Consider the following 16,876-nt stretch of genomic DNA (forward strand, 5'->3'; position numbering starts at 1 on the left):
CGTCAAAAAATATAAGTTGAGATAGATAGATACGAATCATGAACCTTAACAAAATCAATTATAATATAAAAGTTAAGATATGTTTAGTTAATGATGGGAGCTTAGGTTAATTAATTTCTTCGTACTTATAAATGAATAAGGATTGAAAAGATGCGTGGTTACTATTTAGTTTCACAATCAAATGCAACGAATGTCTCTTTTTACAAAACAAATTAGTGAAATTACTATAGATGCGAAGCATGCACCTTAACAAAATCAGTTATAATATAAAGTTTATATCTCGATTTTCAACATCACTTTGTTGAATTTATGATGGGAAGTTACTTAATTTCTCCGTACTTATAAATGAACAAGGATTAGAAAGATGCATGTATAATAATATTCCTTAGCTTCACAATCGGACGCCACGGATGTCTCTTTTTTACAAAACAAATTAGGATATATAGATGCAAAACATGCACCTTAACAAAATCCGTTACAATATAAAGTTAAAGATATATGTTGATTCAACATCATATTGCTTTGTTCGTTGAATTAATGATGGGAGGTTTTAACTATTAATTTCTCCTATATATATATATTCCTTCATTTAACACCCCCGTTTAGATTCCGCTGTCACAAAATTACAAATTATAATGAAGACGAAACATGCACCTTAACAAAATTAGTTATGATACAAAAGATATATTATTTGGATTAAATCTAACATTGCTTTGTCATACATCCCATATAAATGGGAATTAAGCAAGATCATAAAAGAATGTTGGGCAGAGCTGGTAAAGGGGCCATATATATGTAGTACCTGGTGGTTGAGGATTATTGGGCGGAGACCGGTAAAATCCCTAAGGGTCAAGTCTAGCATCTAGTCTGTCTCGAATAATGTGATGACGGTGTATAAATAAGAAAATAAGTTGTACATTCACTATTAGCTATAACTTTTGACGTGAGTGGCAAATGCCTGATAATCCTAACAAAGAATAAGATTTTCTTTTGTTTTTTTGAGGTGGTAGGAGAAGTGAAAGTGCAAACCAAGTATAATGCGCACCATGAGTCACATAGACTTGCAGACTATAGGAGAAAAATTAAAGATTGGGTCCGGGAGCTCCACCATGAAGGACCCCATATGCCTGCAACTTCTTTAATTTTTGTTTTTAATTTTTATATTTTATTTGTTTTAATTTTCTCTGAGTGCTCTGCAAAAACAATATTTTTATGGACAGAAATTGGAATCAGATTGATGGGCTCTTCCTTTAATCATTTCTCTTAGCTTTCTCATCTGGTCTATGTTAGTGTAAAATACACACAAGATAATAAAGCAACCATTTTTAAAAGGAGTGGCTGAAGCTACCAGCCTCTCTTCTTTTTCTTTACACCCTAATATAAGTACTAAAATGTCCATATATTAAAATGTTTGAACGATTAAACCTTGATGACGGTCCTAAGTTTTTTGTTCATTAAGATGTTGTCTCTAAGTGATACATACAATCTTTTAAAGGTTATAGCTGTTAGCGAGTCTGAGTGTTTGACTAGCTGATAACATTAGTTGGTTGTAGAAAGATGTTTGGTAAATTAGCTGTTAGCTGATAGCTGATTACATCCAAAATGACCTTTTAAGGGTATAATTTATTTTCTCAAAAAGTTGGTCGAAAAAGCTTCTTTGAGCAACTTTTTGAATTTTAACGTTTTAAAGTAATAAGTTGTTATAAAAAGCTTATTAAACAAACACTCATATTGGTTGTTTAATCAAGTCAAATAACTAATAATGATCAAATAAGTCAAAATTGATTGATAAATTATGTTACTAAACACGGCCTTCGTAACTTTTAATAGTGTGGACCAAAAATGACTAATCATGAGTAATTGAGAGGGTAAACTTGAATTGCATACCAATAAATAAGTAATTAGGAATAAATACAAGGGACTAAAATACTTCATGCATAAGATTACTCTAAGGGGGCGTTTGGTTCAAGGGATCTAACATTACCCTGGTAATTTGAGAAAGGTAATGTTAGATTACCATGTTTGGTTTAGGTAATCTGAGAGGCTAAGTAATATAAGATGACTGCCACGTATGAAATGGGGTATGTTTGAGGTAATCTGATTACCAAGTTTTGGTTAGGTAATGTGAGATTACTTTTTAATATTCCAAAATTGCCCTCAACTATCCTTCTTTTATTCATCAGACACAGACAATACATGATGCTGGGAAATGGAAATTGAATGGAAAATTAAATGGTGATTGATAAAACTAGATTGCATCTTAACAGTACGTACTTTTATGCATTCCATTATTATTATTGTTGACAGGATAATTGGGCATCCGACCCGGAATCACTGGCAGGACCCAAAAGCAAAACAATTGTCGTTCAAACTACCCAAGATACCTCACTCCTCAGTATCAATGCTCAACGGTTCAACTCATCAGCATTGATGCCCAACGTTCAGCCCCTCAACATTGATGTCCAACGTTCAACTCCTCAGCATTGATACCCAACGTTCAGCTCAAGGCATTAATGCTCAACGGCTCCTCAGCCCTTGGCATTAACGCTCCATTACTGAGCTGAAGGAGATAAAAAGGCTCACAACACTTGTAGAAGGGGACTTCTTACGACACTTCTTACTAAACAGAACAACACTCAACTCATTTTGTACACTGAGCACTGCACTCAATATTGTACTCAAATATTCAAACACTGTATCAACATTACATTCAAATAATATACCGGTAACACATTATTACCGTCAATTATTATTATTATTATTATTATTATTATTGTCATTATTGTTATTATTAGAAGCATCTTGTTAAATTTTGAACTATGAAAAATAAAAAGAGACTTGCAATTTACACTTTTCAATTTTTATGAGGGCATTTATGTAATTGATGTAATATAACCTAAAACATAACCTTCAAACAAACAAATTAATATTGCATTCCTACAACTTTAACCAAACACATCAGGTAATCTTACATTCCTAAAATCTCACATTGCCTTCCTGCAGGTAATCCTATTACCTGGGGTAATCTAAGATTCTGTGAACCAAACAGCCCCTTAGAAGTTAAGTTATTGACTTGGACTAAAGAATTATTCATACCTAATTATCAACACGTACTATTAACTATAGGCACTCATATGTAAATATCTTTATTGACCAAGTAAAGGGAGGGGATGGATGATACACCCCAAGTAATTTGCTTTAAGAGTAACTTTAACAATTTTTGAGTAATGAGAAAGATGCGGCGTCGTAAACGTAATAAACATTACTCTTGTGTAAATTTACAAATTACAAAAGAGAGGTAATTACACTAAGAAGATATTGACCTATACGACAGATTCGATCAAAAGTGTGTTGACAAAAATCAAACTCCGATCATTACTTTATAGTATTATAATCATGCTTCATCCACTCAACTATCCCTTTCGATTTGATTTATTAATTTTAAAGTAAACTCTTATGTGTGTGCGTCATATAAAAAAACTCTAAGTCATCAAATCTTTGCTTGAGTAAAAATTAAATTTTACCCCAAGTTCAATTCATACTAAATTTGAATTAATTTCACAATGACAAAATTATCAGAAGTTGTAGGTTAACAAAAAAAATCAGTTCTAATTTCTAGATCAATCTGTCTTGAACTACTTCTTTTAGCTGGAAAAGGATCAAGACCAACCTTGTATATATTCTTAGTTACTAAAATTTTAATTTAACCAAAATATGTATGTTGACTCAAATAAAAGGTGCTTTTTGAATCACTTAAACACAATATAATATCGATAGTTTGAACAAACAAAAGACTTTCTCCAACTAATAATCATTTGATTATTGTAATAATATACTCCGATCTCTAATAAGAATGGACCAAATAATTATTGTAAATATTAATTTGTTTCGGGGCCAAAGTGAAATATTTAGAACTACAAGGGTGAAGATTGAATTAATGTAGTGACGAAGCTGTAGCAGACACGGTTTGTATACGTACACGTGTCCTTACGTATACGTAGAGAGAGACTTGTGGTGGACCACATATATATATCCCGTCTCAGGCTCACAGATCCCCCGACTTCTTCAATCCCCAATTCGAATTCTTGGATCTGAATTTCACCGAATTTTGATCTCCATGGCGAGTTCTGAAGAATCGAGTCCTCTTCTGCCAAGGCAACAAGAAACTCAGGCGAAAAATGAGAACAATTCATCGAATCAAGCCGCTCCGGCCGCTCTAGCTCCTCCGCCGGAGGCGGACGCGGTGAAGCCACCTCCGGCTGTTATTCCGGTGGGGTGGACCGCCAATGGCCTTCCGTTGAGATACAGCGTGACGGGTGAGCCCGTCGCGGCTAGGGCGCAGTGGGATTCCGGTCTATGTGCTTGTCTGGGGAGGAATGATGAATTCTGCAGCAGTGATCTTGAAGTTTGTGAGTTTTTTCTCAATTTCTGTTTGATTTACCTTTTCCCCCTTGTGGAAATCACGAAATTAAAATTTAATCTTTGTGGTAAACGTGTTTGGGTGATCAATTTATGATTAATTTTGGTTTTTGCTCCATTTTTTCCCTGAATTTTTCTGTCGGATTTGATTAGGGTTTCTTTCTTAATTAGCTATAATCAGTTAAAGAGGCATCATTGATTTCAATTCTTCAGAATAAATGATTGAGATGGGATGAGAAATTGAGAATAGCTCTCAATTTGGATCAATATTTTGAATTTCTATCCTGTATTGCCAATAGGCCCAATACCATGCATCTGTAGCTGATTGAACTAGGAATACACTTTGAGCTGTGTTGATTAATCATTTTGTTTAGTGACAACAAAAGCCCATCCTTTCCTTACCTCTCTGTACTTTTCCCTTTTGAATATTATGATCATGGCTTATTGGTGAACAACATATAGGTTTAGGTTTGATGTTTCATGTTAGTTTGAATATACAACATTGTACTGCTTTACTGATGATTCTTGAAACGGATTAGGTTTGTTAGGAAGTTTGGCCCCTTGTGTGCTCTATGGAAGCAATGTTGAGAGAATTGGTTCTTCCCCGGGGGCTTTCGCCAATCACTGCTTGCCTTACACTGGTTTATACCTGATTGGGAATTCGTTTTTTGGTTGGAACTGCCTGGCTCCCTGGTTCTCTTATCCTAGCCGTACTGCCATTCGCCGCAAGTTCAATTTGGAGGTAGAAGATTAAACTCCATCTTTTTCTTTATTATATAGATTGAGGAGTAATGTGCATAAAAACATCCTTTTGTTCATTATATTGGTTGAAGAGTAATGTGCTTGAACATCTTTTTGTTCATTATATAGGTTGAAGAGTAATCTGCATAAACATCTTTTTTGTTCGTTATATAGATTGAGAGTGATGTGCATGAACATCTTTTTGTTGATTCGTGAGATTCCATTAAAGAGAAAAGCGTGTATAGAGGGTCTGAAATGTGTTTGATTAACAGGGGAGCTGCGAGGCGCTTACCAGATCATGTGGGTGCTGCGGGAGCTTTGTGGAAGATGATTTGCAACGCGAACAGTGTGAATCTGCTTGTGACTTGGGAACTCACGTCTTCTGCCACCTATGCGCCCTGTGTCAAGAAGCTCGTGAAGTTCGTCGTAGGCTTCCCCATCCTGGGTTCAATGCCCAACCCGTCTTGGTCATGATCCCTCCCGGAGAACAGACAATGGGTCGCTAAGACACTAAGTGCAAGTATTGCCCATTCAGAGATGGTTCTGCATTACCTGATTGTTGTTCTTCTATTGCCAATTAAGCCTGCACTGAGTATACTTTCTTTGTCTGTTTAGATCATCATTTATAAATAAGATATGTAACATTTCAGTACCATATGTGTTATACGTATGAATTACACAAAGTTGGAATAAAGATTGTTTCTGTCCATAATGCTAGTCCGTTAAATCAGTTGATACACTTTTATCTTTTCCCCAAAAGTTTATCCTTTTAAAGATTGTACCATAATTCCGAGAGCTTCCACCGTTGGAAATGGAAATAACAGATAAAACGATGATCGCACCATAACTCCGAGAGCTCCCCAAAAAATAATCCTTTTAAAGATTGCACCATATATGGACAGATACATGTAACAGAGAGTTGATAGTACTCAAATGTTTGAGAGTTGATAGTACTCAAATGTTTAGTTTCTAGAATAAACCTAAAATGAAATAACATTTTTAGTAATAGACTTATTCCTAGAAACGTCGCAACCAGGAGGATCCGTTAACCACTGGGGCTTTGCCCCTCTTACGCACCAAAAAAAAAAAAAATGTAATTGTGGTACAAGAAAATCAAGAAGCCAGCAAGAAAAAACAAAGCAAACAACATTCTTTGACGCTAACTTAGCCAGCACAAGAGAAACTAAAATCTTCAATTCAAGTTGGGATAAGAATAAAGGGCATTCATTGTTCATAAACAAAAGGCAACCATCTCTGGGAAAAAAAGTTTGTCAGACAGATTAAGACACTGCATCTCAACATTAAAATGGACTATTTCTATGTATCTATTACATCTATTCTCCGGGTGCAGAGACGCCTTGCCTCAGTCTTTCCTTCTTCATCTTCTTCTTGGAGATTGGCTTCTTTTTCTTCGGGGGAAGAGCCTTTTGTGCGTACCTATAAAGCAAGAAATTCCCTACGAAGAATGCTAGTAGAAGACCACCAACGAGAAGTAGGACAATTAATCCAGGGTTGAACCCCTTAACTTCAACATCCTGAGCCATATTTTTCTGGTTATTCATCAGATAAGAGAAGTCATTCGTGTAATTCAACAAAGTAAATCAAGCAACAAATTATGTATTAAATCAAATAAAATGCAAAGAAATATATATGGCCCTAATATATCTTGATATTGTTCTTTCCCATTGCTCATAAAAGAGTTCATGCTTTTGTTACAGACTACACAGGTTTCTCAAAGGCAAGAAAACAATACAAGAGGGAAAAGAGAAGACGGACCATAAGTCATATCATATACAACCAAATTTGAGGAGATTCTCTTCTCATATACAACCAAAAAGTGGGCATGCAAAAGACAAGCCAGAAATTCATACTCAAAGCATATCCTGTTACAAAAAGTTTTTAACAGCAACTATGCATTGCAAACATTCAGTGAAAATCATATCCTCAAACTACTCGCCAAAATGAATCATCAACTAAAACAAAATCTTAGGAATCATCTTAGCATCCTTGACTGTGATACAAAAGACAAGAAAACTAAACTGCATCCACCTAAAACTCTACAAAGTTTAGTTCCACCAGATTTTTGCAAGATCATGGTTCCTGAGAGAATGATATCCAATAAGAGTGTTTGGTTTCATTAGCTATGATACATTTTAACTATTTGCATTTTCAAACCTAAAACAAAAGGCTTCTTAACTCGACTTCACATAAAAGGGAACCGGTCATAATCCATTTCCTGGACTCCATGGAACAGACTCGAGCTAATCTCACAACTTCATCGGATTTCTATAGCTCCGATACCGAAATTCATATAGGGAAGATCCAAATAAAGATTAATCTAATCAAACAATGGTTTAATGATTTCAATCTGACAAACTCATCTCACAAAACCACAGGAAATCCGAATCAAAACCAGCGATCGGCACACGTCCGAGCGAGTGAATTTATAACAACAAAAATCAGAGATCAAATAGTAACATTCAGAAACTGGTGCAGATCTACCAATAAATGCAGCAAAATAACAAATTTGAGCGGAGGATTCAGATTGGAGGGAAATGAAGAAGCGTTTTACCATTCCGTCGAATGACGGAGGAGCATCGTGCTCGAACTCTCCTTCGTAATCCATGGCCGGGAGGGGAAGAGAGCGATCTGATCTTCGGAGACAGAGTTGTCGTCACCGCGATTCGTCAGGTTCCGCAGAAGAGGAAAAATTGCCGGTAGCCCCTGTTAAAAAAATCAGTTGGATGATTTGCTTATTGGTCCTTATAGTTTTCCGTTATTTCTTTTTGACCCATGGTTGGTTAAAATACATAATTAACGTGGAATCTGAATCCGGAAGGCTCTAGAACGTGGAAACCATGCTAAGTGGTTACTTCGGGCATTGGTTATTTGTACACAAAATATAAAATTTATCCTTCATAAGACTCTTAGATGTCACTTCTATGGTCCGCATAGTTGTGTAAACCATAAATATCATTACAATTTCAATATACTAAAAGGACAATGTTTGTGTACTAAAGATACATTATGAATATATGCACAAAAATAATATACTTTTAATATATTAAAAATATACATTTTATTTATGGTTTACATTGCTGTGTGAAATATGATCCAATTAATGATTGTTATTAAGTACTTGCGATTAATGATTGTTATTAAGTACTTCGTATTATTATTGCTTGATGAGCTAATGGATTAGGGCCCTTACATTTATCACTTACAAATTTGTATGTGGCAAGTTTTAATTTATTGGTTTTTAAATTTTTTTTTAATTTCATATCTTAACTAATTAAAACTTGCTACATGCATTCTACGAACAAATATGATAAGTTATCAACATTATATATAATAATAATATTGTGACTCTTACGTGGATTAGAAATATTTTTGATAAATGAGCGGTTAGTTGATAGTTGATTACATATAAAATAATTTTCTTAAAAAATTAATCGAAAAAATCACTTTAAGCATTTTTTTTTAAACATTTTAGGAGCAATAATAATAAAAATAAAAATAAAAATATATGAGTCAACCAAATTAAAAGACATTGATAAATAAATAAATCATGTTGAATAATAATATATTAGTCAAAGAAATTAAAATTAAAATTAAAAAACATTGTCTAAGATGAAGTTCATATTGACTCTCAACTGTCCACACCCGTATAGAGGCAACTCGCATATATCAAATCTTCTCCAACTCTCAGTTCTGAAGTTGTAAAATAAAATAGAAAGAAACGTACAAAACGACACTAACACAGCCATCTCTCCAATATGATTGGTTGCGAAGGCCAAATTTGCCTTACTAAAGCATTCACAATTTCTCTCTTCCAATGGGATGGGAATGGGATTCAAATATTGTTCTTCCCATACCATAGATTCCTCCAGACGCCATATTTTCATATGGAGGTTCGGATCGAACGGGTCACTTATAAGATCAACAATAGCTAATCGATGATGCATTTCTATAAATCTAGGCTTCATAATAGTTGGGGGAGGAGGAGGTATTTCCGGGAAATTCTCGGCTTTAAAATCAAATGCTATTATCTTGCCATTCCCTGAATTGAAAGAATAAATAATGCCGTCAATATGAACACTAGTATCGAAATAGATACGATTATTGTAACAATGGTAGAACGGAGGGGAATGAATCTCCCTCCATGATTTATCCACGCCCAGCGTAAAAACCCAATGCCTTATCGATTCATCGCCATTGCTGAATTTGGTAGACTGTGACTTCAACACCTTGTATCTTCTCGAAACTGAATCAAACCCTAAAAGCCCATAATAGCAAATAGAGCCGAGCCCCACACGAGGACAGCTTGGTTGAAGAGAAATATGGTGTCGGGTAATAAGGTTGAGAATAACCAGATCGTCTCCGATCCGCCTGTGACGAAACAAATCAGGCCGTCCACGGAGGAGGTTGGAGAGAAATTAGGGCCTTCGTCGATATACCGGAGACGATTGGCTTGGAGCTCTCCTAATTGTTGATTTTCTACAGAGTAATCTAGTGTGTAATACCAATGGATAATGGGGAAAAAGATGAGAATTCTCATCCTACTACTGGGAAGGGTTAAGGACCAGTTGCGATGCAGATCGGCAAAGCAGGGATGATCCACAAACAGAGAATAAAAGAATTTGGAAACACACTTGAATCGCACCAGAGATTTGGCTGGGAGTTTACTCAGAATTTCGACGAGGATATCTTCTGGAAGAGAAGGCAGTAAAGCTGATGATGCACTCAACGTCGTCGTCTTTGAAGATGAAGAACCCATCGCCTTACTGTCTACCAATGTTTCCTGCTGCTAGGGATGTATATATGAATATATTATATAGTGTTATCATACCTCTGAAACCCTAATTCTAATCATAATCCTAACCCTAACCCTATCAATATTAGGGCCACGTTAAAGGATTATTTATTTAATAAGCAATCCAATAAAGATCAAAGTTTGTTCAATTTAATTTTGTTTACTTAATTTTATTCAATTTAATTCTTATACTTTAAAATTTAGAACAATAATCAAAGACAATATTTAAGACTGTTTATTTTTTTACAATTATTTCAATGCAGCATAGAGTTCACGGTACTCATATTGCTCTAGACCAATACACCATCTAGGGTTTTGGGTTGAGACAAATATGACTAGGTACTCCATACTGTGACTTTTTGTATCCTTATAATTACATATTTTATACATCATGAATTGATAATAATAAGAGAACCATTGTTGTTACATATGTATAAACATTGAGCTTTGTTTAACATCAACTCAGCCACATAAACTTCAACAATGGGGTCATGACCTATGAAATTTAATCGAAGAATTTGCTCACAGCTACTGTAATCTCCTTTTGGAAAACAATAGACTGCGAAACAGTAAATAGCAAAATCTGCATGCAATTAAGGACAGTATGTAACTAAAGATATATATATATTTGGAGTGATACTGAATCTATTACAATGTAGTATCTGTTCATAGCTACTTTCTCAACATACTGAAGCACAAAGAGTCAACAGTTGCCTCATCATCCATGTGAGAGTGTTTTCCGGGACACCGGATGCCACTAGACCACAAGGTCTTTGGCTGTAACTAAAGATATATAAACAGATACATTTTTTTAATTTGTGATACAAGTATAAGGCAAGCCTCAATTTATTTATACGCATAATATTATTATGGAAGTAAACAAATTAAACAAACAAACTTTTTGCTCAAACAAACAAACAAACTTAAAATCAACTTCAACGTAACAAAGTAAATTAAAAGACACTGTCTAAGATGAAGTGCATGGCGGGTTAAGGACCAATTGCGATGAAGATCGGCAAAGGGATGATCAAAAACCAGAGAACAAAAGAATTTGGAAACACACTTGAATCGCACCAGAGATTTGGCAGGGAGTTTACTTAGAATTTCGACGAGGATCTCTTGTGGAAGAAAAGGCAGTAAAACGGATGCACTCAACTTCTTCATCTTTGAAGAACTCATCTCTTCTGGACTTCACTGTCTACCAATGTTTGCTGCTGCTAGGGATGTATGTATGAATATATTATAGTGTTATCATACCTCTGAAATCCTTATTCTAATCCTAACCCTAACCCTACCTACCAAGTCCTTGTATTATATATAGTATTTTGTTGAATTTAGTTTTTTGTACTTAAATTTTATTTAATTTAATCCATATACTTTAAAATTTAAAATAATTTAACATCGTTTATTTATTGCATTGTTATATAAGAGCAAGCTCATTAAGCATAATTTTTAATCCGCCCTTGTGTATTTTCATACATAGAATGCTGTGTAATTGTGTTGTGGAATGATGTATTTTAATCCGTACGCGTGCATTTTAATACGTAGAATAGTGTGTATTATAACACATATTTTCTAATAAATGTAAGTGGAATTGTTCATTTTAACACACGTTGTGATGCATTTTAATACGTAGAATGATGCTATTACGTATATTGATGAATTTCAAGTTAAATAGGTGTATTTGGTTATAGTGTTGGGCGTTGATTTGATGGCTTTATGTAATCTTATGGCTGAAAAAAGGTCGTCCGGTCACACCTAAGGAACATTTCACACTTAACTCAAATATATATATATATATTCTAATGTGATTTCCTGGGAAGAAAACAAGACAATTTAAAGCAGAAAGAAGCATTGCTGCTTTCCTCCGGTTTAATTTTAGTGCCACAAGCCTCTGAAAAGATACTTAGCAGAGCATATTCTTCTTCACTAAATCCACCACTAACATAAAAATCAATAGAAAAAGTCACTCAGCCCAGACACTATACATACAACTTTCTGATCCATTTGAATGAGTAATTTAATTGAACAAGATGAACAATGTATTCATGAAATAAACAATACTAACATATTAGTGATGAAAATTAAAAGACATTGTCTAAGCTAAAATGCATGAAAGTAAATGGTCCAGGCCGGGGTAGAGGCAACCCGCATATATCAAATTCTCTCCAGCTCTGTTTTCTAAAGTTATAAAATAAAATAGAAACACATGTGTCCATCATCACTAACACAGCAATTTCCCCAGCATGATTAGTAGCTAAGAAAAAATTCGTCTTCTTAAACCACCTTTCCAATTGGATGGGGAAGTGAATCACATATTGTTTCTTCCATACCATAGACTCCTTCTCCTCCACCTCCATAATCCATATTTCCATACCGGGGTCATCCTCATCCCAATTAAGATTAACAAGAGCTAATTGACCATCCACCTCTACCAATCCCGCCCTCATAGTAGTTAAGGGAGAGGGAGGAGGAGGTATTGCTCGAAAATTCTCAACCTTAAAATCAAATGCTACTATGCGGTCACCTTCTTTATTCAAGGAATTATTCAAGTAATTAAGCGAATAGATAACGCCGTTAATATAAACACTAGCACAATAGCTATTCAAACAACTGTAAGGATGGAAGTAGGGAGAGGAGTGGATCTCCCTCCATGATTCATCCACGCCCAGTGTAAACACCCAATGCTTTACCGAAACATGCCAGCCCTGGCCGGGGCCAGGGTGGGTGCAAAACTGTACTGACTTCAACACCTTGTATCTTCTCGAAACTGAATCAAAACCTAAGAGCCCTATAGCGTTCATCATGCGGCTCCTAGAGCGGCGCCGCCGCACACGGCGGCAGCTTGCCGGGAGAAGAATATGCTGTCGAGTACTAAGGTTGTGAATAGCAATGTCGTCATTTGAGTTTCTGCAGAAACAAATCAGGCCGTTCAATGAGGAGCTCATATAAACCTCTCGAAAACAGTCGTCGTCGTCGAAATAGTGGAGGCGATTGGCTTGGAGCTTTCCTTGATTTTCTTCGGAGTAATTTATTTTGTAATACCAATTGGAACAGGTGCCACGCCGCAGTATTGGGTAAACGATGAGAATGCTCATCCTACTGGGAAGGGTTAAGGACCAATTGCGATGAAGATCGGCAAAAGGATGATCCACAACCAGAGAACAAAAGAATTTAGAAACACATTTGAATCGCACCAGAGATTTGGCAGGGAGTTTACTCAGAATTTCGACGAGGATCTCTTGTGGAAGAAAAGGCTGTAAAGCTGTCGTCATCTTTGAAGATGAAGGACTCATCGCCCCCACTGTCTACCAACGTTTTCTGCTGCTAGGGATGTAATCAATATATTATAGTGTTTTCATAGCTCTGAAATCCTAATTCTAATCATAATCCTAACCCTTTCAATTTTTGTGTTCAAATAAAAAAACCCTATCAATTTTAGGGCCACGTTCCTAATTCTAATCATAATCCTAACACTATCAATTTTAGGGCCACGTTGAAGGACTATTTATTCAAGTAATTAAATAAGTTATCCAAGTAAACACCAAGTATCTTATCAAGTATTTGATACCCATACCGATTCTGATTCACATAGGAACCAAACACACCCTAAAATACCTCAATCCATATGTTAACGTGGGACCCGCAAGTGGTCTCCCGGTCAGAAAAAGTGGGAAAAGAGGCTGTCTTTTTCACCAACATGACCGTTGCAGCTTATACGTGGCCTTCATACACAACCACCTGTCTTCTCCCCTGTTTCTCTTCTCCTTCTTCTTCTTCTTACGCTCTCTCTTTCTCTGTTCTGGCGATTTTTTTAGTCTTTTCAAGGGAAAGCTTATCTTTTTTTGGAGAAATTGATCCTCGGTCTCGAATGGGTTGGAGCGTAATCCAGAAATGACGTCACTCCCAGGTGGATTTTCCGGCGAAATTGCCGCGAGTTTGTTACTGTTATTGTTGCTGTTCTGCTTCTCCCGGGGCACTGAATTTGACTTCGGGACGTTGAATCTGAGCAGTTTGAAGCTCCTCGGCGATGCCCACTTGAGTAATAACACAGTGCGGCTCACACGTGACCTCGGCGTGCCATACTCCGGCGCCGGGAAGGTGTTGTACGCGGAACCGGTGAGGTTCCGGCAGCCTAAGGGGAACGTTCCGCCGGTTCCGGCTAGCTTTTCTACATTTTTCTCGTTTTCCGTTACGAATTTGAATCCGTCGTCGGCCGGCGGCGGTCTGGCGTTTGTGATCACCCCGGAGGACAAGTCCGTCGGCGATTCCGGTGGGTACATGGGGATCATGGATGCGAAGGGGACGCAAAACGGCGTCGTGGCGGTGGAATTCGATACTCTGATGAACGTGGAGTTCAAAGACGTTAACGGGAACCACGTCGGGGTGGATTTGGGGTCGCTGGTGTCCGATCAAGCCGTCGATCTGGGCTCCGCCGGCGTCGATCTGAAAAGCGGCGACCTGGTCAACTCGTGGATCGATTACGCCGGCCCGAGTCAGCAACTCAGCGTCTACGTCTCCTACTCCAATCTCAAACCCAAAGCTCCACTTTTAACCGTCCCACTCAACTTAAACGAGCACGTGAGCGAGTTCATGTTCGTCGGATTCTCCGGGTCGACTCAGGGGAGCACGGAGGTCCACGCCGTTGAGTGGTGGAGCTTCACCTCATCGTCGTTTGACGACGGGAACACCGCTAAATCCCCGCCGCCAACCACCGCTCCTCCGCCGCCGCCGGAGAAGAAGACTGGGAAATGCCGTAGTCTGTGCAAGGAAGGCCCCGGCGCAGTCGTCGGAGTGGTCACCGCCGGCGCGTTCTTTTTATGCCTCGCCGGAGTCCTATTCGTGTGGCTATACTGCAAAAAGGTCAAGAGAGTGAAAAAAACAGAGACTTTGGGGGCAGAAATCATCAAAATGCCGAAAGAATTTAGTTACAGGGAGCTGAAATCGGCAACCAAAGCGTTCGATCCCGGCCGGATCATCGGCCACGGCGCCGTCGGGACTGTTTACAAAGGAGTCTTGACGGGGACCGGCGACGCCGTGGCAATCAAGAAGTGCAGTGACGGCGGGGAAGGGAAAGCAGAGTTTCTGTCGGAATTATCCATCATCGGAACCCTCAGGCACAGAAATCTAGTCAGGCTGCAAGGATGGTGCCATGAAAAAGGTGAAATCTTGTTAGTCTATGATCTAATGCCAAATGGGAGTCTATACAAGGCACTATTTGAGTCAAGAATGGTTCTCTCATGGCCACACAGGCTAAAGATTTTGTTAGGGGTGGCATCTGCCATGTCATATTTACACCAAGAATGCGAAAACCAAGTGATCCATAGAGACATCAAGACCGGCAACATCATGTTAGACGAAGGGTTCAACGCAAGGCTCGGAGATTTCGGGTTAGCCAGGCAAATTGAGCATGACAAGTCCCCAGATGCCACTCTGGCAGCCGGGACAATGGGATACTTAGCCCCAGAGTACGTTATAACCGGACAAGCTACTCAGAAGAGCGATGTGTACAGTTTCGGAGCAGTATCTCTTGAGGTGGCTAGTGGGAGGAAGCCAATTGGGGCTAATGGCAACTTGGTGGAATGGGTGTGGGGTCTTCATAGTGAAGGGAGATTGTTGGGAGCAGCTGATTCAAGGTTGAATGGTGAGTATGATGAAGGTGAAATGACAAGAGTTTTGATGGTTGGGTTAGCTTGTTCTCACCCTGACCCCATGGCTAGACCCACAATGAGGGGGGTGGTTCAGATGTTGGTTGGGGAGACTGAAGTTTCACTTCTCCCTAGAGCCAAACTTGCAATGGCATTGGAAAATGATAGTATGTCTGACTTGAATGGCACGATCACCATCTCCGCTTCATCTTCAGAAAATGCAATGGACCTGGTCTAATGGGATCAAATATGTTTGTTTATATATATTCTTCTGTTTTATGATTATGATTGTATACAACACATAATGAACTATTATCAATGTGGATTCCAAAATTTTGATCTTTAAACTCACTCTTTCATGTCGTATAATTATAATTATGGCGGCGCTGCAAATGAGTGACACTAGACCATAAGGCCTTTGACATTTATATTTGTCATTAGTTATATATAAATATGTCATATGGTAAATATTACTTTGTGCATCTACATGTTTGTTTCATTCAAGGCATAAATGTTTAACATTTTCATACATTATTTTATGTGTTTATATTCTTCATATTTAGACCAAAATTATATATTGTATTCGCCAAATTGTGCATTACCACTTACCAGACGTTTTGATATCTAACTTTATATTTTCATATATAATCATTAGTTGTATAACAATATTGCATACATTGTTAATATTTTGTTCTAACGTCTCTTGTTGTCCTATTAACCATTTATTAACGTAACGCCTCTATCATATGCCTTGATTAAATTGACATGTGTATAACCATATTTAAATCAATTGCCAGCGAGAATGTCGGCTTGAGTAACGCAAACATTGGTGAGAATCCAATGCCCCGAAAACCTAAGGGTTCCTCCGCAAGGTTTGTCCACGGAGGGTGAGTCAAGGCCTAAGATCAGGCCGAAAGGCGTAGTCGATGGACAACAGGTGAATATTCCTGTACTATTGCTTTGTTGGGTCCCGAGGGACGGAGGAGGCTAGGTTAGCCGAAAGATGGTTTTCGGTTCAAGAACGTAAGGTGCCCTTTCAGGGTAAGAAGGGGTAGAGAAAATGCCTCGAGCCAATGTTCGAGTACGAGGCGCTACGGTGCTGAAGTAACCCATGCCATACTTCCAGGAAAAGCTCGAACGATCAACCACAAAAGTGTACCTGTACCCGAAACCGACACAGGTGGGTAGGTAGACTATGCTTATTTTCAACTCCCCGAAGCATTTCGTCGATTACTACGCCCTTCCTCGTCTCTGG

At 37.8% G+C, this 16,876-nt stretch overlaps 5 protein-coding genes across 6 annotated transcripts; 2 read left to right on the plus strand and 3 right to left on the minus strand.

Annotated features, from left to right (window-relative positions):
- The first annotated feature begins 4,052 nt into the window (after nt 1-4,052).
- LOC115995680 (cell number regulator 8-like) lies at nt 4,053-5,869 on the plus strand. The gene is made up of 3 exons (XM_031234785.1): nt 4,053-4,409; nt 4,959-5,161; nt 5,433-5,869. Exons 1-3 carry the CDS (start codon nt 4,118-4,120, stop codon nt 5,664-5,666), a joined length of 729 nt encoding a protein of 242 aa, XP_031090645.1. The 5' UTR covers nt 4,053-4,117; the 3' UTR covers nt 5,667-5,869.
- A 424-nt stretch (nt 5,870-6,293) lies between these two features.
- Nucleotides 6,294-7,877, minus strand: LOC115996293 (DNA-binding protein S1FA-like). 2 transcript variants are annotated; one of them, XM_031235487.1, is made up of 2 exons: nt 7,733-7,877; nt 6,294-6,710 (listed from the first exon to the last, which is right to left on the minus strand). In XM_031235487.1, exons 1-2 carry the CDS (start codon nt 7,784-7,786, stop codon nt 6,495-6,497), a joined length of 270 nt encoding a protein of 89 aa, XP_031091347.1. In that variant the 5' UTR covers nt 7,787-7,877; the 3' UTR covers nt 6,294-6,494. The 2 variants fall into 2 exon arrangements, with proteins under 2 accessions (XP_031091347.1, XP_031091348.1); XM_031235488.1 differs by having other exon boundaries at nt 6,294-6,695; nt 7,733-7,875.
- An 894-nt stretch (nt 7,878-8,771) lies between these two features.
- LOC115996918 (putative F-box protein At5g38810) lies at nt 8,772-9,937 on the minus strand. The gene is made up of 2 exons (XM_031236357.1): nt 9,550-9,937; nt 8,772-9,436 (listed from the first exon to the last, which is right to left on the minus strand). Exons 1-2 carry the CDS (start codon nt 9,935-9,937, stop codon nt 8,772-8,774), a joined length of 1,053 nt encoding a protein of 350 aa, XP_031092217.1.
- A 1,838-nt stretch (nt 9,938-11,775) lies between these two features.
- On the minus strand, nt 11,776-13,248 carry LOC115996919 (F-box/kelch-repeat protein At4g19930-like). Its single transcript, XM_031236358.1, has 2 exons — nt 12,203-13,248; nt 11,776-11,914 (listed from the first exon to the last, which is right to left on the minus strand). Exons 1-2 carry the CDS (start codon nt 13,246-13,248, stop codon nt 11,776-11,778), a joined length of 1,185 nt encoding a protein of 394 aa, XP_031092218.1.
- Nucleotides 13,249-13,741: 493 nt separating this feature from the next.
- Nucleotides 13,742-16,051, plus strand: LOC115996474 (L-type lectin-domain containing receptor kinase VIII.1-like). Its single transcript, XM_031235711.1, has one exon. The coding sequence runs from the start codon at nt 13,868-13,870 to the stop codon at nt 15,857-15,859; it is 1,992 nt and encodes a 663-aa protein (XP_031091571.1). The 5' UTR covers nt 13,742-13,867; the 3' UTR covers nt 15,860-16,051.
- The last annotated feature ends 825 nt before the right edge of the window (nt 16,052-16,876 follow it).

Source organism: Ipomoea triloba, chromosome 11 (assembly GCF_003576645.1).
Source record: "Ipomoea triloba cultivar NCNSP0323 chromosome 11, ASM357664v1".
Taxonomy (NCBI): Eukaryota; Viridiplantae; Streptophyta; class Magnoliopsida; order Solanales; family Convolvulaceae; genus Ipomoea; species Ipomoea triloba.

Bases quoted from the DNA above. Each gene is read 5' to 3' on its own strand.
- LOC115996919 (XM_031236358.1), bottom strand. From the start codon at position 13,248: ATGACGACAGCTTTACAGCCTTTTCTTCCACAAGAGATCCTCGTCGAA. The intron at 11,915-12,202 runs GTTAGTGATGAT...TTTTTATGTTAG, and splicing joins CATGCTGGGGAAATTGCTGT to TGGTGGATTTAGTGAAGAAG.
- LOC115995680 (XM_031234785.1), top strand. From the start codon at position 4,118: ATGGCGAGTTCTGAAGAATCGAGTCCTCTTCTGCCAAGGCAACAAGAA. The intron at 4,410-4,958 runs GTGAGTTTTTTC...GAAACGGATTAG, and splicing joins CAGCAGTGATCTTGAAGTTT to GTTTGTTAGGAAGTTTGGCC. The intron at 5,162-5,432 runs GTAGAAGATTAA...TTTGATTAACAG, and splicing joins GCCGCAAGTTCAATTTGGAG to GGGAGCTGCGAGGCGCTTAC.
- LOC115996474 (XM_031235711.1), top strand. From the start codon at position 13,868: ATGACGTCACTCCCAGGTGGATTTTCCGGCGAAATTGCCGCGAGTTTG.
- LOC115996293 (XM_031235487.1), bottom strand. From the start codon at position 7,786: ATGGATTACGAAGGAGAGTTCGAGCACGATGCTCCTCCGTCATTCGAC. The intron at 6,711-7,732 runs GTAAAACGCTTC...ATGAATAACCAG, and splicing joins CTCCGTCATTCGACGGAATG to AAAAATATGGCTCAGGATGT.
- LOC115996918 (XM_031236357.1), bottom strand. From the start codon at position 9,937: ATGGGTTCTTCATCTTCAAAGACGACGACGTTGAGTGCATCATCAGCT. The intron at 9,437-9,549 runs GCGGATCGGAGA...ATGGGCTTTTAG, and splicing joins CCTGATTTGTTTCGTCACAG to GGTTTGATTCAGTTTCGAGA.